Genomic DNA, 24,987 nt, shown 5'->3' with positions numbered 1-24,987 from the left:
GATAAAACCGTTTGTGAGATAGAACTAAAAAATAAGAAAAAATTTATGGGTTTTCAACAACCTGTATTTTTCAGACCGAGCCTATTCAGAAAAAATGGCAAGGGAAAAATTGTTTCATCTGACCTCTACTGTAAAAATATTTGTACAAGTGAAAGACACACCCCGTATAAAAAGCTGAACAATCACTACAATTTTTTTTTTATATAGGTCAAACTGGTAGACCATTTCAGAAATGAATATTAGAACACAGGGAAAGGATTTGTTCCTAGTTTGAAGCGATTTTTGTTTTTTTATTGTTTTATTTTTTGACTATTCCTTGTACGATCAAGAATTATTGTCTTTGAAGAAAATACTGAAATTATCCCATTCGTGCGGGATACCTTCGAAACTGAAATGAGTTCAGAGAAGTGGGTACAAAATCCTATCAATTTTATAATTATACATTATTTTCTACTTAACTTGATCATGCACTAAACGATAAGCTGCATTTGTTTCGATGGTTATATTCCCCTGCAAGAAATATTTCATATAATTTGAAAAATGAAAGACACAGTTAACTCATACCTCTATCGCAAATGAATTGGTGAATTGATTAGATTTCCAACACCCCCGTCATGCCTCTGTTATGTCCGAAGATTCGAAAACGATATACATCTTTGAAAGGTTTTCAAACTTCGTTATGCAGAGATAATTCTCTACTAAATGATATAAACCAGTTATAAGTTCGAGTTGGATCCTACGCTCATATTTTTTGGAGTGCATCACTTCCATTGCTGCATGGAGGTCATGAAAAATTAGCAGGGTGCTCTCAGGATAATGGAGTTTGAAAGGGAAGTTGCAGTATTGTTTGCAGAAATTTGAGTGCAGTGTAATGCAGCAAACTGAAATTTCCTCATAATTTCTAACATGTTCGTGGTTAATTAAAAGAAAACTTAAAATAGGCTAATAACCTGATTGTTCAATGTGTAAGCCGAGATTGCAATTCAGCCGAAATTACCCCACAGTGAAACTACAAATGGGCTCACGCTTCTGTAGCAATTTGAATATTTCCCTAAAATTGAACACACTAAAAAAACGAATGGTCAAAGGAGTTGAAATGTTTAACTAGCACGAACCTGCACTTTGGCATGAAGTTAATTGATAATATTTAACATGAATTCGAAACACGTTTCACGTAAGATTGTGAACAGATCAATTCTCTCTAACATTCTGACGGTATTGACCTAAAATAATTTTTTTTGAGACATTTTAGGGAAGTATTTTCCCTACCTAGGAATGAAAAGGTTCTGAAATTCGAAGTATGTGCTAAATAAATTCAATTATAACTCAACCTTACAAAACCATTGAAGACTGAACTTTTTCAAACGAATATCTGATTTTTTTATGTCGATATAGGAATTTCGATGTGTTGGACAAAGCCAAATCATACGACTTCCTTGTATTTGCCAGCAATACAATACGTGAATCGATGTGTTATGCCTTATTCATACGATAGTTGTTCGATATCTTATTACTTCCTCGAACAATTTGCGAGGCTTATAACTTTCGATGGGGCCATAGGGTGCTCAAATCTTTTCAATGGTATTCCTTATATCCTTAAGTTTCTTCAAAGATGAAAGATAAGCTTTATCTTCTTTGAAATTGACAAGAATTTTAGAATTTAAGACGACAAAGTGGTTTTACTATATGTCGAAGAGAAAATAACATCAGGATAAATTTTTTCGGATTCTAGAGAAAAGTGGATGGTGATAATAGAAAATTGTCTTCATAATTTGATAGCTTCTAAGATGAGATAATCGAGCCTATGTTTCACAACATGTGAAAATAATCATTGCAGGCTAAAGCATGTTTTTGGAGTAAATATTTTTTGTAGCGTTGGAACCACTCGAGTTTGAAAATCTCTCAAACACTCGATTATCAAAACAACCGCTACTACACTCGGATATCAAGAAAAAATTGCTCGAGAATATTGATTTGTGCTATTGACACAAGACAAGCACTAGTTCGATGTTTCCATAACTGTAACCTCAGATAATCGTGAAATTAATTCGAGTGAATGATGTTTCGTTAGTCACGATTGGAATCGGTTGGGAATCTTTCGTTATTGAAATAACATTAGGTGTCCCATTCAAAAAATATAACCTGCCTATTTTTGTGGGCGACCTGTATTATTCAATCTATCACGGATATATAGATTTTTAACAGCTCTAAAACTTCTATATAAGACATTTTTGACAAACCATGTTTATTTTTGTAATGATTGACTATTTTGGTAATATTTCCAAATCCTGTATATCGTGCAGAGGAATTTAACAGTGCTTACAGAGCAACGTGTCCTCCCGTTTAATAGGAGCTCTCTTTTTGGTGCTTCATGCACCACTGTCCAACACAGCTCCGGGCTTCTAGACAATGAACTGTTCCTAAATTATATAAATAACTAAAACGTTTATTGGTGAACCAACTCTGCGCAGAACGTTGGATTAAAGTTGTTGAGCACAATTGACCAGGTTCGCGGTTGCTTGGATTATTTGTTTTCAGTTCCACTTTAACTCTTCGAAATTATTAGTTTCAGTATTTTTCGAAAGTTATAAGATGATGGTTGGTTGAAAAAAATCGGTTTACCCCTTCTTTAATTTGGAGAGCAAATACTGCAAATATTAATTAGTAATAGTAATATAAAAAGGGAAATTTGAAATTATCAAAATGTTCAATAATGATTTCATCTGTTTGGACTTTATTAATAAAATTCTTGTGGATTCTGATTTTTCGGAAATGCTATACCTATTTTCGATGTTCGGCGCAACTTAACTGAAGCTAATCGTTTATTCATTTGATTGATCTCTAAATATTATATGTATTCATGAGAAAAATTGTTAGTTCATTGCTTCATGAAAGAACCAATCGAATCTTTATTCAAAATCATTTCTTTCTGTTTCCATCCAATAACATTGATTAATTTTACATTTATTCAATACTAAGCTGACTGAAAATTTGAATTTCTTGCCGAGTTGAATATAAAATTCAAAATTGTTGTAATAGACAAAGAAACCAATGAAGAAAATCTGGGGTTTTGCCGTTATTGAATAAAATTCGAATTTCACGACTACAGCCAGATTTCGCACAGTCAGATTCATTTATATACTTGCATTTTTTTTCACCGATGAAGCACTAGGCAAAACATGCATCAATAATTAGGTACACTTGAATGATATATCAAAAGTATGTTCTTTATTTGGGGCAAATGTAACAAAATATCAAAAAGGATAATTAGAAACTTTAAGAACTTTAACAAAATTGTTTTGATACTTCCTGAACTTTGATTTGGTTAAAGTTCGTAAATGTAAATTTCTTTCTTTAAATTTCCAATTATCCTTTTCGAGATTGACTTACATTTGCCGCAAATAAAGAACATACCTACTTTTGATATAAATCATTCTAGTGTGATTATTATTGCATGTTTTGCATAGTAGTGAAAACAAGTAAGAACGACAGTTCCTTATACAGCCTACTTCAAAAAATACAAGCATACAAATTAATCTGACTGTGCGAAACCTGGTTTTAGTCGTAAAATTCGAATTTCATTCAATAACGGCGAAAATACTGATTTTTTGAAGGCATGGAATCTATAGGATTCCCCAAATAGTTTTTGACGAGCAACCGATTGAAATTACAAAATTATAAGAATACCATTTGAAAGAATGAGATATCATAGTTTTATTGCGCATATCATACATCAAATCAGTGTAGAATTGAACGAACGAAGAAATGAATATATATATACAGCGTGTTGCCTTTGAAATAACGAAGGTACATTCATTTCCGGTAAGTAGATTCCGCTTGAAAATATTTTTCAAGTTCATGTACTCTAAAACACAAATCTAAAATCTTGAATCTGTATTACAATTCCTTCCTCGAATACCTACGTCTAATGAAACACTTAAAAAAATCACCCTGTATAGTTCAAACCCCCAAGGATCTATCTTCACTCTTGAACAACTTGCCACGGCACAGCCACTACAAATTTTCTCATAATATTTAAATGATCTTTCTTATCATAATTCTCATTTGATAATGAAAATGCCGATCAGATGTTCGCCCTTGATCAGAATTTTAATGAGTTTTCAATATGTTTTGTTTATTTTTCAGAGTAAATTACATTTATTGTATACGTATATTCATTATTCTATGAAAATGAAATTGAAATTTCAAAGAATTATTCTAATTTGTTTCCTTTCAAAAAAGAGTAGGTAGTCATAATGACTGGACCATTTATGACGCAAAATGCTCCGGACCGGTTAAGGGTTGATGGCTTTTGCACACTGCCCCGGCACCTCAGCTGGAATTTTGTCTGGACTATTCCTTTCCGTTTATTTGGATATTTGGTCTGATCAAGTAGATCAAACAGAATGATGTTCAGAATGGAAAACTAAATCATAAAAAAAAAATGAAAATTTCTCAAAAAACATTATTGTCATTATTTTTATAACCGGAAGTAGTGAAATTGCGAAAACATTTCAGTTCAGTAGAGAATAAAGAATAATATCGAAATCCCAATTTTGAGATATCAAATATGGCCAGTTTCTGAGAAAAGCCTAATAGGCTCCCTTAGTTGGAAATTCTAAAATTTCCCAATGGAATATACGCTATATTTAGTGTTCGCATTTTTCAATTAATTCGGATGAGAGTTCACTCAGTATGAATTGAAAACGCCCCACTGAATCTGAATCGAAAGTTTGTTAGGACTTTCGTATTTAGTTCGACGGAAATATTCCGGATATTCTCGTAATAAAGGCGGTAGGAATTCTTACGTTCTTAATTCACTTAGGTTTCCGCTGGGTCGAATTATATCGAAAGATCTCAACTTAATAAAGAAATGCCCCAGTTTTACAGATTTTCTGTACGAGAGGTCGGACATTGTCTGGTTAATGGCAGTCTCGAGCTGAATCGTAAAATATCTTGTTGCAGCAATAAATGCACTGTTCACTGATCTCAAATACCAAGGAAATGAAATTGATATTGATGTTATATTACCATCTGTATAACCATCGTTTCAATACGTTCCGAAAGATGGGGACCTTACTTTCTTTATTATATAGTTACTTTTTCCATACATATTGCTCGAAAAATCTATTTTCCTTGTCTAAACACTGTGGAAACAGTATTGTATTATCTCTAACGGTTTCCAGGAAATTGATTTGGATTCGAGATATTTGAACGATTAAAAATAAGGAAGATGATGATCTACCTTAATGTTATCACCTCAACATTTCATATTCTCCTTGATAGATACTTGATTAATTTTTGGAAGACAAACTTTAGACTACCGGTAGATTCGGGTGACTTGGGACAGCCCTGTAACTTGGGACAATTACCCCCTTGCAGATTTCTTTGTTTCTTACCATTTATAATTGAAGGGATAAAATTATAATATTGTGTAGCATCTTTTCGGTTAGTTCAACAATTAATTCCTGTTGAGTTTGCCGTGACCAGAACATTTGAATTGACAGGAAAAATTAACGAATTCAGGAGACTAAAAGCGCGTATTTTATGGCCCTTATACTTTCTAGTGTCCTGTACATGTGTTCCACTTTGTGCATATGTAATTTTTTTTCTGGATATGTGGGATATTCGATGTTATGAAACAAGGTTGTTTACAAATCAAACGGCAAAACGGATCTCATTAATTTATTTTGTTGTTTCATAGGGTGACTTGGGACAATGCCGAATAGATATAAGCGGCGCATTGGCAGCAGGCAATATGACGTTTTTTTGCTGGATATTATTATTCACGATATTTCCAGAAAGAAATCACCAAAAATGGAAGAAATCAAATTTCCCTTGTTTTATTTAGTTTTTTTACATTTGAGTTTCAATACATTTACTTTCGCTGTAATAGGGGTTCATCATTTGATTACCTTATCGAATTTCAACTTAAAAAATAATAATAAACGCAATTTATTGACCAAAAGGCCAAATGGCCATCGACAGTATTAGTCCTACAGCCAGGTAAGTTTATAATAATGAAATGTGAGATTGCACAATATTTGGAGATTGATTGTTTGAAAATTCAACATTTGTACAGATCAAAAAAAAATAAAAAATACAAACTCAATATATATATTATATTATTTTTTTTTGAAGTGGTTGAAGTAGTGGTCATTGATCGGCATCTTGCATGCTCACTCAGTGGGCAGGACTGTCTCTGAACTCCTCAAGATGTTCTTCAACTTAATAATCACAAATTCTAATTTTTCAAAACTCTACACCTTTCGAAGTCACCTATTTCATTTGAGAGTTGAGAAATCAATAGATTTAAACTTGTGTCCCAAGCCTCCCAAATCGGTGGATGACTTGGGACAAGTATATTTTATTTTTTTCAAGATTTATATCCTAATTCTGAAACATGATATATATCCTAATCAATAGTCTGAGTTATTAAGCATATTCGCACATCTTTTTCAGATCAAAATAGGTCACTGTTTTGAAAATATGACGACAGAGCTTAGTTGTTACAGACTTTTATTATTTCAGTCAGTGCAGAATTCATGATGGGTTCATCCGAATAAGGATGTTTGCGAATTCTCTGTATATTTTTTTTATCAAGATTACAGTGAAGAACGTACAACTTGATTCACAACGTAGAGAATTTTATCTTTCTAACGTTTGAGGGCTATGATCTATGATCATCTTTGTGGTCCTAATCATTACAATTTACATCATGAATGTGAAAGTGTTTGTCAGGTTCTTCCTATGTTTATCTTTACATAACTCCGATTTTCCGATTTTGATGGGACATTCACCCTACTGTAGAGAACTTATTCGAGTAGCGTTTCGTGTAAACCTCATTCCCATGTAGAAATGATCATCAAACAGTCGTGGATGAAACCGTTGATTTTTGTGCCCCCCTCCAAAAAAAACGAATTCCTAATCCGCCCCTGCGCCCTGTCGGATGTAGTTTGACTGGTGGTGCGAAAGGCCCTGGAGAGACAAAATGGATTAACGATTTCTCACCCCACTGGAAGTACCATTCCTCGCACAGCTCTTAGAGTTCGAGAACAGAGACAATGGCTTGATAGAGGACTGTTCAGGGGGCACACGAGGGCTCTCAACATGGCGGAGGATGCCAACGCATTCCTTCTTAATAAAGGAGACCACTCGGGCACCAGCTGCTACTTCTACGAACCCTGCAGGGTAATTGTTCCTGATAGAGACCTTTGGTCTACAGTAGTCTACACCAAACAAGATCTGTCCTGTCCATCCCCCTAGGGAGAGATTGTTCTATAGTGCATGCTGTTCTGGTATGCACACTGGTGAATATCTGCAGAGGGTCTTCCGACGGAAAAGGCAAAAACCGTTAAGAAAGCCGAAACCAGGAAAGGAATTTCTGGAATCACTGAGGAACTGGATAAGTTCACGGAAAACCTCCTGAGCACGATGATGCAGAATCTGGAGAAAGAGATTTAGAAGAAGATGCAGCAAATTATTAAGGACATTAATGGCTCATACGACGATAAAGAACAATCTCATAATCGTCTCTTGGAACGTCGAAGGATTGAGAGCCCGCAGACCAGAATTCGAAGAACTGATTGAAGAGAAGAGACCGGATGTCATAGCTCCTCAAGAAACAAGACTTAACCCCAACGTTCAGATAGCATTTCCCAATTACGATATCTACAGAAATGATAGACCTAACAGCACAGTATGGCGTTGCTATACTGGCGAGAAGGAATATCGATCACCATTTCGACCAAATATTCAATGGTCAAGAAGAAGAATCAATATCGATTATTGTGAATACAAATCGAGGACAAGTAAAGATTATTTCAACTTATAAATCACCGGATAAGGACTTGCTGGAAGGAAATCTGAAAATGCTACTAGAGGAAGACACCCGAAAATCATAATTGGTGATCTTAACTGAAAATCGCAAGAATGGAACAGTAGGGTGGAAAATACCAACGGGAGAAGACTGAAGATTTATGCTGAGAATGCAGTTGTGATAGGACCTACATACCAAGAGTGAATGGACTACCCGATGTACTGGAAATTGTCGTAATGAAAGACATCACTGAAGAAATCAGCATTGATACAATAGAAGACGGAACTTCAGACCACAATCCCATAGAATTCATAGTGGGATATGGCCCTAGAAGCCAAGAAGAGGCACAAACTAAGGATCGCACAGACTGGGGGAAATAGAAGAATTTACTTCAGGAGAAAATCACGGAAATTCCTTAAATAAACACCCAGGATGAATTAGATGAAGCAGTTGAAAAATTGGAAAATCAAATAAAATAAGCCTATGAAGAAAGCACCAAGAAAATAAGGAAACCAATTCCGAAACATTCACATGGAGATACGCCAAGGGATATAAAGGAACTCATAAAAAAGAACAGAAGACTCAGAAAAATCTACAGAACAACAAAAAGACCAGAAGAAACTGAATAAGCATAGTCAGATATTGAAAAATGCTTTAACAGAATTTCGTAATAACAGATAGCACCAGAGATTACGGGAAATGAATACAATAGATCACTCGGCTTGGAAAATGCAAAAACGCTTACGACGAGAACGGACAGTTATACCTCCACTGCATGGAACAAACGGAATAGTATATACAAGATTTGAAAAAGCCGAAGCACTCGCCGAGTCAATTGAGAGAGAAGCCAGAATAAATTACAGAAATGATGATGACAATGAAGATCTAGAAGAAGAAGTGGAGGCAAACGAAAAACTGATGATGGAACCACCGGAAACCGAAATCATTCCAAAACCGGCTTCACCAACAGAGATCAAAGAGATCATAATGAAATTGACGAATATAACAAACGGAGTGATGAGAAACAAATACTAGGTGGAAAACTGCAGAAATGATAGTTTTCAACAAGCCTGGAAAGGAACGGAAATTTCCTCAAAATTATAGACCAATCAGTCTACTACCAGCACTAGGAAAAATCGTCGAAAGGGTTATCGCTAAAAGGCTAAATGAGGAAACAAAAATGTTGAAGATAATTCCACCCGAACAATTTGGATTTCGACGAGAACATTCGACTGAACTCCAATTGCTACAGCTCAAAGAATACGTCACCGAAGGAATGCAGACCAAACAGGCTACAGGATTAGTTCTGACGGATCTCGAGAGAGCTTTTGATAGAGTATAGCATGAAGGCCTAATCTACCCTGGTTTGTTAGGAACAAAAAAATCTACAAGGACTTGGAATGGGAACCAGTTACAAAATTTATGAAGAGAAAGGCGGAAAGGATATTCGACAAAGCCAAACAACATCCAAATGAAGGACTACGAAGATTAGTCGACTACGATCCAACAGGATAAGCTAGAAGGTCAAGAACCTGCCACCGAAGACCGAGAGATCAGTTAAGGATTTAAATATTAACCAAAGAAGAGCTTAACCTGCTTAACCTATAAAAGATAGGGGCAGCATACAACTATCAACACGACTATGATCGTGTGAGAGTCCAGAAACCATAAGAGACTACTGGTTAATAGGCAAAATGAACAATGACTGGCCATCTGTTCAATAAACAATTGAATAGAAGGGGACTGAACATATACCGCTGCTGCAGAAGCACTGATGAAAGTGTTGAACATATTCTGTCCATCTTCATCAACCTTGAAGAGTTAAGGATGACATATCTGGAAAACACAATACCGACGATTCCTATGGTGAGAGGGACTCCTCTCTATCGACTTGTGGCATTTTTGTCAGCTAGTTTCAGGGGTTGAGTCTCTCCAACTACAAGCGGATGAATAATGGGTAACCAGACCTCAGATCAGCCTGGTGGGGCAGCTCATGTAGAATAAGAAGAACCTGAATGGCGGTGGGAAAGCCCCTGGGAAAGTGGTAAGGTACGGAGAACCGAATCGTGCCGTTGTGCTGTCTTCCGACCTGAAAAACCTGTAATTTTTGGTGCCGAATTATGTCCTCATTTTCCGATAAGTGAAAGTAAGTCTTGGTTCTGGCTGGATAACGAGTCGGGAATATGTAAGATACTGTTTCTCTATTTCCTTCCATTGAACTGTAGTTTTATTTAGTATTGTGTTATGTACTTTTATTTGTCTGATGCCAATTTTCTTTCCTTTCAATTGGTGGATTTAATGATTGTGCGTTATTGATTGTAGTGTGGGAACACAATATAGGGATATATAGGGATACTGAATAAATTTGTGAATTCGGATATTGAGCTCCAATAAGTTCAATAGTTATCGCTAACACCCTAGTTAGCAGAGAACCTTGTCTTCGACTAGAAGCCACAAGGCTAGGTTTGCCATTTCCTGTATAAAGAATAGACGGCCTTTGAGAACTCCGAGGAGAAGCCGTTAAAACATACTTATTGATTTGTTTATGGTTATTACTGTTGCTTATTATTAACTATTACTACTACTAAATTTTTTGTAGTCATTATCTTTCTCGAAATATTCTAGTTGTTTCTTTACGAAGTATTACGCGAGCGCGCTAGAAGAATAATTGTCTGAAAGCTCAAATATTTTCTCGTCCTTTCGAATCCCACCGAAATTTTTTATAGCATCTTCAGGTGGGTGAAGGTAAACTACAGTTTACCACCACCCACCTAAAGTTGCTATTATTGTGATAGCGAAACAAGTGTCGTGGTTTAAAACTCATTTTGTGAAAGTCGTTTATAATCTGTTTTAAGTTTCGAGAATAAAATAATTTCAGGACAAACTTATTGCTGAAGGACAAAAGTGGAGACTGCAGAAACGAAAGCGGATAAATTTCAACAAATTTTTTTCATTGACGAAAATCCCTATCGTGCTTGAAGTGAAACATTATTTTATCGAACGTTTACATAAATGAATGCAATTCGGATCATGATATTCTGCCTATGACGATTACTTGGATGCTCCACTTTGAAATAGTATTCAATAATTAATGCTCAGTAATTAGTGTTCTGCTTCACAAATACCATTCAATAATGACATGACTTCATCAAAATGGCATTCGAATTCAGACCATATTGCGTTTGCTATTCGAGAATAGTCCGATTAGTTTGATCCTGTAATATTAATCCTGGTTTGAATCTTGGTTATATCGGAAGTCTGAAAGATCTGGATTCCCGAAATCGCTTGATTTTAAAAATGAGACTAAAATCAGTTGTTTTGGTAACTGATTTATTCAGGCTCGACAAATTGGCAAGTTGGTTGCTATATATCTTCACCATTAATTTACAGAAATTGGTGAAATGATGAAATTTTATATGTATATTCAGAAATTATAGTCTGTGATAACTCTAAGTTAATATTTTGATATCTAGTTATATAATGAGCGTTGTCAATAAAAGTGACGAGTATAAATCAATTTATAATGAATGATGTAAATTCGAAGCACTGAATGCGTCGCAAAATCTAGATATGTGATGCAAATCGTCCAGAAGTGATGTATGATGATGTGGAATAAGGGAAATATCTGAAAAATAAATGTTGCGGAAAATATCGAATACTAAAACTCATGCTTTCGATTCTCTTCAATCGTTTAAAAAATGAATAATCACATCAGTAAAACTGCTCCAAATACCTTCCTGAAATTTTACTGAATTTATCTTCATTCGAAAACTAAAACATATATCCATAAATTTATCACAGATATGAGGCATTTTATTTCAAGGAACTTCATTTTGCCTTAACGAATAAAAACTATCTTTAGCTATTAGAGTTGTGATGATTTAAAAAATATAGTTCATACAAGATTGGAACATTTTATTTATCGAAATTTTCTGAATTGTGAGGAAGCTTTTTTACCTTTTGTTTCGGAATTGGGGAAGAAAAATATAATCCACCTCATATCATGATATTTTGAAGGAGTACAGTGGAGAAATTTGGAGTGAGTAAACGAAAGAAATGAAAAGGCTCAAGTAGTTTATAAACTAATCATAAATATTGGTCCTATAATAATTATACTCAAAAAGGCATAAGATTTTCTGTTACTGACGAGAATTCTGTCGCCTAAAATTAGCAGATCGATTTACATGATTCTTGCAACAATATTGCCAGTGTAAAATGGAAAACTTGTTTATACAGGAACAGGTCTGGTAAACATTGGACAATATTACTGACAAGCTCATGACAGTCCAGAAAATCACAATTCCGCCTAAATAGAGATCTCACCTTTTACGAGATAATGGGAATTTTTTGCAAATCTAGAAAATCGCTACCCCACCTCGAATTCTTGAGTACTATTTCGACAAATTCGACAAATCTTCGTTGCTGAAGATTAAAATTGATTTTTTAAGAAATAGAGATGAAATGACATATTTCCATCCAACCTATTTATTTTAAACCATTCAAGAATCTAATCAAAATATTTATTTTGTTGCGATAAATTGCCATCCCCACGTTCTTCATACAATAATGTCAATGTTTCAACTGAAAATCTGTAGAACTGAATTCTGGCTTTTTACTAAATATTGTATCGATTTCAAAAAATACTCGTGTCTGTCTGAAGGTATCTCTCATCAGTAATCTTCAGCCCTAAAGATATTTGGATCAGTTTTGATTCGTAGACATGCCACTAGGATGGTGAAGTAGCCATTCTTCAGTAATTTTAAATATGGCCATTATCTTGCAAACTGTAAGATTTTTGTTTAGGTAATGTATACGTTTGATGAAATCTATGTATCTTTGCAACAAAATGGCGCATGCATCGGTTTCATGTTAAGAGGAGAATTTTCGAATATTGATTTTAATCCGAATTCAGAATATAAGAACCAAACAATAACATTTTGACAATTTTTGTTTTCTATTTTTTTTTTCGTTTTGTTCCGACTGCTGGGGTCATCAGCTTTCCATTAGTGATTGTTCCAAGGATCTAATTCGTTATCATTTAGTGCAATAACGTGCGTTCAAACAAATTCGTCGTCAAGTAGGCTATGGAATTTTGAACGCCGCTATTTGGTGTCTTAACGCATTTCGTAGCTTTGACTGTACTATTTTCCAGGAAGAAGTTAGCATCTTGGATTGTTGTTGAATTAAAATTATCAGGAAATTATAAAGATGGGTTTTACGGACGTGTAAAAGTTATTTAATCAAGTAGGTTATTAATGAAAGCGATTAATGATTGAGATATTTAAACGTGCTCGCTCCGCTCGCACGTTAATGTTCGAGATCATTAATCGCTCAATTAATAAACGAGTTGATTACAAGATTTTTCCGTCGACCACATTTTGAATTGAATGTGAATTCTTGATTGCAAAAATTTTCTATCGATACCTAGTCAAATTTGACACCTTATAATTTTCTATGTTCATATCAGAATGTTGATATTTATGCGGCCGATCGAACAATTCGACAAATCCATAGAGGGCATATTCGAGTTGTGACATTTTGAGTAAATCAAATTGATATCGTTCCCTATAATATCTGTTAAAGAATGGTCGCATTCAGCGGACGGAGCGCAAAACGCTTCTGCTACCCATCGGTAGCGGTAGCGGTCGGGAACATGTTGAACGTTCGCTGGCAAGCCGAGATAGGATAAGGCAGTCCAACGAGCTGTCACTATCAGCTGATTAGTTGAGAAGTCTGTAGGAAAGACGTAAACAAACGGATTTTTTAAGTTTCGTTAACCTTGTGCTGGTTAAATCAGTTTTTTTTTGTGAAAAACATAACCTAGAATTCTGACGAATTACTTTGTTGCTCTAGTATATTTCCTATAACTTATTTAACATCCTTCTTTATTACCTTCCATCAATTTTCATTTCATTTTCCTCAACAAACTCAAGCTCGTGCATCTTCCACACTAAATAACAACTACCTACTCAGTTCAAGTCCAACTTTCGCTCCTTTCCGCTACCGCTACCTAGCACAAATCAAATCCGCTCCCAAAAGTGGCGTCCGCTCCAGAACGTGTTGAGAATGTAGCGCATATGTCACCGAACGTTTACGCTAGCGTTTGGTAACAGTTGCACAACTGTTTCGTCCGCTGAATGCGACCAATGTTTGGAGCTGGTAGGAGCTGCAGTTGTAGATATATTGGTTACTATCTAACCATCAACATTTTTCTGCAAACTCCAGAATTCATCTCTTCTCAATTCACCTGCAAGGTACTACGAAAATCAATGCGACATACAAATAAAATAATTATTTGGGAACCTGCTGAATACTTCTATGTTCGATTACCCATGACAATAATGCATTAATAGGAAATTAACCAATAAAAGGGTTCGTTAACAGCTAATTTCGTGTACGTTTAACAGTGCTATTATTAAAAGGTCGGCGGAAAAAAGCATTTATTATTGAATCCTACATCAAAATTGGGGAGAAAATAGAAGGAGAGTGGAAATTTTCTTTAATGTTCCAGCGACAATTCCAATGTTGCTGAAAGAATCAATCTTTCGAAAGTACTGTTTTGAGATGCGTTGACGGAACAGGTATGTTCAAACAAAAAAAAGTGGTGGTCGACCAAAGAAGAAGGCATCAGAGTTATTCACCAATAATGAAAATATGATGTCAGAAGGCAGAAGCTCCACGGGTTTTATCTCAAGTGGTTGGAGTATCTGTTGCCATATTTTATGTCACATGCACGATTTTGAATGAAAGACATCAGTTTGTTTTCATAAAGATTCGAATGTCAGAATCAGAAAATTGAATACATTTCACACAAGGATATTTGATCATATCCTTGCATAGCATCCACAAAAATTGGAGTTCGGTATTCATCAGTCAATGGCAAAATGTGGGACCTATTTTCTTTTATGGAACTTTAACAGTAGAAGAGTAGAACGTTATGAATAAGGAGAAAGCATCATGCATTTTTATTATAGCTAAATTCAATTTTGATGAATTGTCCAATATTTATTTTCATAGAATTCAATTCTTTAGTTTGGTCATGGATTTTCAGGTACAACCAAATCAATTCAATATTTATAGAGAATTAATAAACATATTGAGGTTTTTACTGTGCTTTATTCATATAACTGAAATAGGTATAACCTTTTTACAAAAAAAAAAACATAATACCACAATCCGTTCAAGATTCATGTCTCTTACGTATGAAAATAGTGAACATCGGTTAAAATTTTAAGCGATTGTTTTTGAGCGCATTTGTGTATTTGAAAATACTGAAGATTGAATTCATTGTTCATGGAGCCAATCAGCGTCGGGCCAATTCAATATGTGGATGGGTGAGCTGTCATTATGAATTAGAAAAAACTCCTGAACTTGCGTCAGGGCTTTTTTGAAATTTTGATTAATAAATTTGACCTTGAAAAAGTTATGTTCAATACTACTTGGTACGAACCGTGTAATTAGCGTCCTCTCTAAGGGAGCCAGATATAAAAACGTTACCAGTACCTAGTTTCTGCGAAATCGTTAAAAATGTGTATAATTTTTTGCTTCAACACCAAAATAATAAAATTTGACAATTATGCGGATGGCGTTACGAAAATTTTTTACTGAGTAAACCCCAATTATATTTCAGTTTTCTACCTATCCTAGAAAAGGGGTCACCTTTTTTTTAAATACCCTGTATAATTTGAGTTTTTTTAGGAGCACCTTGGTGTCTTTCATATACCTTTACTGTAAGTAAGTCCCAATGTATCAGTATCACCCTTTATTGAATGGATGTGGCCGATACATCAAGAAAATCACATTCATACAAAAAGTAATTCAAAGGGTTGAAGTGGAAACGCATGTCGAGAGAGTCACACTCTTGAAGTAAACTTTTATTATAAAAAAGTGATAATTAGTAATTGAACAAACTATCCTAACTCAAAGTATCACCAGAAACACCATTTCGTCAAGAAATTGTAGATGCTGACTATGTTTTCGGTCTCATTTGACCTCGTCAGAACAACAAAACTCAGAACCCGATGAAAATGGAACGAAGTGACGTCCCCTTCATTCGATGATATACATATTTATCCCAATACTCAGATTTTACTTATGAGGCCAATGATGGTCGACCACATGCAAGTTCGTAGTGTGAAGTGGCCAGTGGCGGAACCGACGCAGGCACCTGATTTGCTATTTCCTCTTAGTAGAGACCGAGAGTTGAATTTTCATAACGTGACTCATCTACCAATCTAAACCTGGAAATTTACATTTCCCCAAAGGCACTGTGATGAGGCAGATTTTACCCCGCCACGAAAAGGAAATTTCTCTACCGATACTTTCTTAATAGGACCTGACAATCGAAGTATTTCGGAAGAAAACCGTTAAATTATCATAGGGGGGATTTACCGATTGAGTTCATGTCATTGTTTTCTACCGACCAGTCCCATATTTGTAGCGGAGACCGAATATATCTTGTTTTCAGAATTCATATATTTTAGAATTCTTTTCGTTGAACCGTACTTTTTCTGACTCGAAAAAGGTCTTTCAATTTGTTCCGTTTTTCCTTCTCTTCAATTGTTTCTGTCTCTTTCCGAGCCCGTTGATTTACCGAACAATTTGAGTTTATCCAATGGGGGACTGAGTTACCCATGGTGGGGACAATTTTCCGGGGTACCTACTTCTTCGAGTTCCGTCGCTGAAGGTCAAGATGAGTATGAATCGTTGTTGAGAGTTGAACGAGTGAGGTGATTGTCAAGTGAAAACCGTACTTACGAGACACAAAGGAATTTCTAAGGCAAGTGATATTTGAAATTATTACCGCTTCATTGCACCTTTATGGAATAATATTCTCTCTAGACTTGTGCTTGGCTGAAAACCGGGAGCTAACCATTTCCTGCTGTATATAGCTTTCCGTTACCGTAGGGTAGCATTTGGGTCCCAGGAGGACGTTGGGCCCCCCTGATTTTTCCGATTCCTGAATATTTGACCGTTTCATTCCGATTTCCAACCGTTTGAATTATAGTTATAGGTTAGATTCGCCGAGCATAGAGTTGGGATTCCATAACCGTCAAATACCCTCACCGCCGGACTCTGTGGCCGCTGTTTGACAGTCAGCCAGCTTGAGGTCACCGAGAGAGAGAGAGACCGAAGGACACCGGATCATAGACAAACCACCGAGACAGAGATAGAGGGCGTACCCCGGTGAACTGGTGTTTTTAAATTTTGACCTGACTGAATTCCGTTTATTATTTTTAAAACCGTTCGTACTTTTCATTCAGTTGTGTCTTGCCTTAGTTGAAATATTTTTCCGAAACCGTGCATGTTTCTCTACACTTAGTTTAATTGAAACTTGACTTACTTCCGTATATTTTTCCGACACCGTGCATGTTTCTTTGCACTTAGTTTAATTGAAACTTGACTTACTTCCGTATATTTTTCCGAAACCGTGCATGTTTCTTTGCACTTAGTTTAGTTGAGACTTGACTTACTTCCGGATATTTCCGAAACCGTCCATTTTCCTGAAGTGAAATTTTGCCAGCCGTACTGCGCCGACCAGACACAGCCGTTGACGTCCACGATTTAGTCTACCTGTATATTCTCTTTTGTGTACAGTTTATTTTAATAGAAATAAATAGTTGAACATTTATTTTTGTTGCCAACTATTTTGCCAGTGAGAGTCTATTTATTAAATCAGTTTCATCTAAGAGTTTAGTTAGAAGAGGTAAGTACTCTTTCTGACGCCTAAAGACCGTTGAAAAGCAGACACTTGGAAGACGCTACCGCCCTAGTCTTCATCGATACCCTTCTCCACTGATACTCAAGTCTGCCCGGGCTCTCCAATTCTTTGGGGATTCTGTGAGAGACTTGGGGTTTGACTGATTGCCCCACTGGCGCCCGAGCAACCGTAAGGAGCTGCCAGAGTACGAAAAGTCTATCACAGCACAAAGAATAATCTCATATCTTTAGACGATACTGGATCGGATATTTTTGCATTGTTTGAAATACTCGATTCCTACTGTTATTATCATAAGTGCATCTTTGAATTACCGAATTGTTTTTTGGAATAATGGAGATTAAATAGTCAAATAACCATTTTATAAGTTTTCAAGTCAATACAGCTACTATTATATCAGCCAGTCAACAAATACATATACAACTGAATTCTATATTGTTATATAAATGTACATTTTTTCTAACTCCGAAGAATAGAAAGTATTAAAGAATTTATATGAATATTAATATTCATATAAATTAATAGCATTAATGCTATTACCAAAAATTGAATGCCCCTCGTGCAACAGAACTTTCGACATGAAAATTATAAAACTTCACTTTCAAACAAATCAATCATTGTGACCATTGTGTATACGGAAATTGATTCCAAAATGGGGAATAACTTTGAGAATGTGATCTTGGAATCTACTTTTCTTGATGAAAAAAACGAATAATCTTACACTTGGAGGAATGAGCTAAAATTAGGCGTATCTGGATCCGTTACATTTGAATTCAGTTCTTTAAAAATCTATTCAAGTATTTATTGAGTGTAGATTTTTTTACTTACCCATTGATAAGCATTTCTGCCCTATTCTTGATCCAGTAATTTATAGTATTCGGAAATGCTTCCACATAGCATTCCAGTTGGACATCAGTATTGAGAGGAGCACCAAGAAGTTGATTAGGAACCTTGATGAGGGGCGCAACTGAAATAACAAAAATAATAGTTTTATGTATTTTAAAAACTGCACATGCATCATACAAAACAATTATTTTAAGTGTGGCAGTTGCACAAGTTTCTTGGATCAATTTTCAGCTGAAAATGAATGTAATTTGAACGATGAGGACATAATAAATATGTCATATTGATATGTATAAGACAAAAATTGTAAATCACAAGAAATGCTGGTTGAGTCTGAAGGGTTGGAGAAAAACACTCAATTTCATCTCCAGATAATGAGGGTGATTAAAAATCAATTGACATGTTTCAGTCTAGCGTTTTCATTTTGAGGTACTATATATTGAAGAAATATTAATTTTATTTCAGACTCATTCTAGCCCCTGTAAATTAGTGGCCTTTCAGCTTATGTTTTGCGCTCTGAACTAACAAGAATCGTGGAATTTCAGAATTGAGAGTGTGGTATTTATTACATTCTCTTCAATTTTTATTGAAATTTTCTGATCTTTATTCCGTTTCCAAAACTATAAAAATTGATGTCACAATAATTCATAATCACCCTGTTCGTCAAGTAGAGAATCTATACCTCAGGACCAAGCGAACGCAATCGTCTATTTACTTTTCAGTTTGAACCATTTCTAGTGCATTTGGCGAGGAAAACATTTCAAGTTGATTTTCTGGGAAGGTGTTTCTCAATATTATCGTTTCCAAAATTCGGAAAGGGTAAGTATCCGGCACGGTGAATATAACGTACAATAATAAAGTTGAATGACTAGAAATAAAATGCTTCAAGTTTATAGTGAAGGCTCCACAACTCTTGGAGACCTGGAATAAACGACATCGAATTGAGCGCAACTATTTTATACGTGCTGTTGAGCAAATAAAATGAGAGTTATAACCCCTTTGTAGACACGTTTACAATTCTCGTTTCAGCAAACGTTTTATACTCAAGTGAAATGAGGGTTTGCATGGCGAAGTAGGTATTGTAATAGTAAAAATGAGAACTGAATTGGACCGAATAATAAAACTACAACGCTTCGGAGACTGGATAATTTTCACACTTTAACGAATTAAGCACGTGAAGAGTTTTTATGATTCGAGAATTGGTATTTATCTATTGTGAATAGAAGGAAAGAAGAATTGAATGTCATCAAAAATATTTCTATTCAGATTTTTTTATAGGTGTAGATTGGAAGATGTTGAGGAATCAATTCAACAGTTTTCTGACGGTTTCGATTTATATAAAATCATCCTCAGGGCTCTTGTAAAAAGATTTTCGGTGTCATAAATCTATAAGTCCAAAGGATTGAACAAACAGGGGTCATCATGAATCACAGTCATCTCACAAGAAACATATTTTTATTGTTCTCAAGACATGCGATTGAAATACTCTTCGAGCACTTCTGATGATAGCCAAAAAAATGCTTCTTGAAAGCATCAACCACAAATTTTCAGGAATCCGAAAAACACCGATTGGTCCAAATACTTGACTGACCTATCTGTCAACCTAGGACTGGAAAACCAAAGAATAAAGAAGTCCATAATCTCAGCCTATCATAGCAGTTCTAAGTTTCAGTTTCGTCAAACGAAGATTCAGACAAAATAGTGGACACCCGAACTGAGTGATGTCAGACACACTCTTTGAGAATGCAATGCGATCTGGCATTGACAATGACTACCGACATTACATCGGCCCTGAAATGATACAGAGGACTACTAAGAATCTTGGAGGCACTTATGAAGTGACACATTTATCCTTCTAGCCTACTGGCTAAGGAAGATACTCTCTGCCGGAGACATAATGGTATAGACTACTTGAAGCATTCAACAAGGCATAAAACATGTTCACAGAAAGAAAGCTTGAGATATCTCCTAGAAGCGCACTTTCTGCGCTTTCAGGGTGAGTGCTACCGACATGCCATACGGTAGGATTGGAAGGTGGTTTCACAAGTGCTTACACTGTCTTGAATTCGTTGGACTATCAACGGCTTCGAGCCCTACAAGGCGACGAGTAACGACGGCATTTTCCTGTTACTCCTTATCAAAGGGTTGGACGTGTTGTCTTCTTGACCGCTTCACCTACTCTAAGCAAGTCTAGGTGTAGGCAATATGGCATTGTCCTGGAGACAGGTGCTGGTTGTTTTCATATAAATACGTGAATGTGAACCATCGTATAAAACAGCGATCGGTTTTCGTCTAAATAGCATTTCCTCATTCTTAGTCAAAATGCTGGAGAGGTTTTTGTTAGGGATGGTGCTTTAGGGGCGTGCTCACTGCATCCCTGCCAGCATGCATACCAGCTAGGCAAATAGGTGGATTCTGTTCTTCACTCGATTGCTAACTGTATTGAGGATGTAGTGCATCACAATTTAGATAGATGCCTTGAATTATATAACTTCCTACCAAATACGATTAAAATTATAAAAGATGGAAAACTTTTCAAAAGAAGATTATATAAATTTCTCTTAGAATTGAAGCCTTACAGTTTGGGAGAATTTCTAGGTTAACTGCATTAATTGTAAATATGAATTTTTTGTTTTGACTCTATTTCATTTCGACTCCGCATAACTTATTGTAGTTTTTTATGGATGGGATTTAAAATGAAGAAGTATGACTTTAGCCTTGCGGTTTTCACACTCCTCTCCAGAGGAAAATTCACTTATCCCAGATATCTCAGATATCAAAAGGATTAAGCTCTTTTGGAGCAATATGAGGTCTGGTCTATTGTGGGATATTTTCTGGTCTGTGAGAACCGTGCGATCCCAGTAAAGCTTGAAATGTTCATTTTCCAATACAGCATCCGGATGGTAATTGTAATAAGGAACCCTTTTCGAACTTAGAAGTTGGTGCCTTAGTGCCAATTCTTGGTGAAGAATCTTGGCAACGGCATCATGTCTATTTTTGTACTCCGTGCCCGCGAACTTCTGACATCCCCCGGTGATGGATAGTTTCATCCGCAACTGAGGCATCCTTTGCTATATATTTCATGTAGTTCCTTGTTGGAATCACCAGATCCTGGATGGCGAGCACGAAGCCTTCAGTCTCAGGAAACAGCCTTCCGGAAGTCAACCAGTAGTTCGACGCAGACATGTCGACGTAATCATGGTTAACAGAACCATGCAAAGGTTTGCCAATCAGTTTCTGCATTTTACTTTCTGCAGAGTGTTCGACGGTTTCCAAGAGGTCCTGTTTTAGCTTTAACGGTGTAGAACTATCAGCAACACAAACTACTAGATGGAGTTCTGATGTAGCAGCCTTGCTCAGAAAATATTTTTGAAGTCCTTCAATTTCCTGGGACATACGGTTGGACAAATCAACAAGACAAATCAACAGTACCCCCAAGATGACGTGGCAGCTCGGTCCGTTCTATTGAGCTTTTGGGGTAATGTTTATTGTGTTTAGTCAGCATCGTCTTTATTTTTCCCTGTAAGGCGGCTAAATCAGTGCCGGTCCAGGAGATGATACCGAATGAGTAGCTCAGCGCCGAGCAAGCGTAGGTATTAATAGCTTTTATTGCTGTTAAGGTCAGTACTCATTATCCTTCTCAATCTTTGGGTGAACACCTCGGTTAGTTCTTTTTCATCTAGTTCTGATTGATATTTCTTAGCTGTTTTATGCCCAGATACTTGTATGTGTCTCCTTCCTTTAATGCTTCAATTCTGCACCTTCATTGAGTTTGAACGTACCATCTTCTATTTTCCCTCTCGTTATGTTCAGCAGTCGACATTTTTCTAGTCCAAACTTCATTTTGATGTCTTCCGAGAATCCTTCCACCATTTTCAGCATCAGTTGCATGTGCCTCTTGGTAGATGCGAAGAGTTTCAAATCGTCCATGTAAAGGAGATGATTCAGTTTCATCATAGTTCTACTGCCGCTTTTGATGGCAAATCCGTAGTCCGTAGAATTCAATCTATGAGACAAGGAATTCAGGGCCATGCAGAACCACAGAGGGCTCAGCGAATCTCCTTGGAAAATTCCGCGTCGTATTGGAATAGGTCCTGTTGTAATGGAGCCATCTGCTGCTTTCATTTGTAGACTAATACGCCAGGTTGATATGGCGTTTTTCAGGAACTTAACAATTTTAGGATCCACCCTGTATAAGATAGTCAAGACCCATTCGTGAGGTATGGAATCAAATGCTTTCTTGTAGTCTATGTACGCAGCGTAAAGATTCCTTCGCTTGGAGAACGCTTGATTGAAGGAAACTTTACGCTGCGTACATAGACTACTACATACTACATAGCACCGCCCTGCTGGATCCCCTTCCCCATGTGCCCCCAAAGGTTGAGTGGCCTAGGCAAGCAATGATGCTGCTAGCCTCAAGCAGAGACCCTGCCCAGCCTCACACTGTAGATTTAATACTATGTTTGGACAACGCATCCTGCTCTGCATCGCGTCAAAAGTGATGCTGAATAATAATAATAATAATGAGGTATGGTATCGAATGCTTCCTTGTAGTCTATGTACGCAATCCTTCGCTTGGAGAACGCTTGATTGAAGGAATCTTTACGCTGCGTACATAGACTACAAGGAAACATTCGATACCATATATTTCAACAAATTACTGCTTGTTAAGAAAGCAGTGTCTCACAGTATTACATTTTAGGCCCAGATAGTTTCAAGGAGAAATTCATAACGATTGATTTTATCAGTCCTTTTTTCTGGAGATGAAGCTCACATTCAGAGACACTCTAAGAAACTTGTTAATATAAGTTTTTCCAATTCTTGTATCTATACCCAATCAAATCGATAATATAGGTACACGTGCCTGAAAAACGTCTCTTTTTGTAATCCTTCTGTTCAACGTGAGCGGTATAGCGATTTCATCGTGAAAAATATTTCATCATATGAAGAGCTCACAGATCACGAATAAGGAGCTTATTCGTACCTATACAAAATATTCTCGAACTACATGGATTTATTTTTTTTGTCTCGTCATCCAGAAACGGTTTCAAAGTTCAATGCAAGAGAAACTGTAGAATAATTCCCGATTTCTTCTCCGCCCAATAATTCAGGCTTCATGAGCTGTAGCATTACGTTTCCATTGAAATGTACAAGCTTGCTGCAGATTCGTCTCTATTTCCGAATTTCATTTATTTGCAGCACCTGCTATTTTCCCAGGAGCTTTTGTTTTCAAGTTTCGATTCGAAAGGCGGAAGCTATCACTGGGAAAGCTTATTATTTGCCGAGACTCGTTAGCGGAAAATGTGTTTCGTTTATGATTCAACACACCGCATATTCCATCCGATCCATCAAATTGGGTAGCAGCACAACATTTGTTCTTCATTGGCCTTGGCATGGGAGTTGAGCATTATTGAGGAAATGATCGCGAACTGTAGTTATTCCGTTTGAATATGTATTTCATCTCACCATTTGATAAATCTCCTTTGTGGGGTGAGTGGGATTGCCGGATGTACGAGAGGAGAAAACGTGATAGAGGGATTTGTATTGAACGAATCTTTTGGTTAGGTGAAGAACGCCCTATAGCTTATACAGAGTCGTTGGCCATAACCTAATGGTGAATGCGGGTCATCCAGGCCTTTCAGAAAACTTGCTTTTTTTTACCCTAAGGCTATCTGGATTGCAAACCTTTAATACAGGAGTACCTCAAGGAAGTGTCGCTGGACCACTGTGGTTCATAATTTACATAAATTATATAGTATTAAGTATTGATCCAGCAGTTTTTAATCCGATTTTGTATGTGGATGATTCCAATTTTCTGGTTAAGGGGTTGCTGCTACCTGACGTGATAGACAGTCTTAAACTTTCAACTAGATGGTTTCATATGAAAAAACTCAATCTTAATAAAGAAAAAACTCAGGTATTGCAACTCATCTGAAGTAAATCTCAACGTCACAATACTATTTCAATAAACATTGATGACTTTCAAATAGACTCATCGGAAAATGCGAAGTAAACTCGCTTAGAAAATGTAATACGTGACTTAATTCGCTTTGAAACACAAAAAAATTTGACGAATTGAATATCAGGGTGAATTCACTTCCAGCATGATAGTACAGGTCCTCGCCGATTTAGACTAGTTATGCAATATCTGAACAACAACTTTCCGAACAGATGGATAGGAACTGGGGGGTCTTTGGCAACGTCTCCAAGGTTCCCTGATCTAACGCCTCTGGATTATTTTCTGTGGGGTTATCTGGAAGATGAAGTATATGCCACTGAAATAACTTCACGGGGGCATTTGTGATAGAGGATAAAAGAAGCCTCCGCAGAAGTTGAATAAAAACCCGATATGATAAGGAAAATAAATAATATGATTTCTAGAGCTAGAAAATGTGTCGGGAAGGACGTAGGAACAACTCCATTGGGAACATTGTGAAGATTTTTCGGAGGAATAAATTTTAATACTAATGTGTGTTATGAGGCGAATAAACTTACGGATTATAGTTTCCAAGAGGGTTTATATTATTTGTATCTAAATTCAATATGTGATCTCCAATGAATTCATAGCTCGATTTTGCAATCACTTTTTTACGAATACTCAGTGGGT

At 36.3% G+C, this 24,987-nt stretch overlaps 1 protein-coding gene across 1 annotated transcript in view; it reads right to left on the bottom strand.

Moving 5' to 3' along the window:
* The window catches only part of LOC123314905 (lachesin-like), a 488,081-nt gene that overhangs the window by 32,689 nt on the left and 430,405 nt on the right, over positions 1-24,987 (bottom strand). The window contains exon 6 of the mRNA XM_044900355.1: positions 18,366-18,504. Coding sequence (XP_044756290.1) covers positions 18,366-18,504 — 139 coding nt within the window. The remainder of the gene's footprint in view (positions 1-18,365; positions 18,505-24,987) is intronic.

Source organism: Coccinella septempunctata, chromosome 6, assembly GCF_907165205.1.
Source record: "Coccinella septempunctata chromosome 6, icCocSept1.1, whole genome shotgun sequence".
In the NCBI taxonomy this organism is placed as follows: Eukaryota; Metazoa; Arthropoda; class Insecta; order Coleoptera; family Coccinellidae; genus Coccinella; species Coccinella septempunctata.
This window is presented reverse-complemented; position numbering and strand designations above follow the sequence as displayed.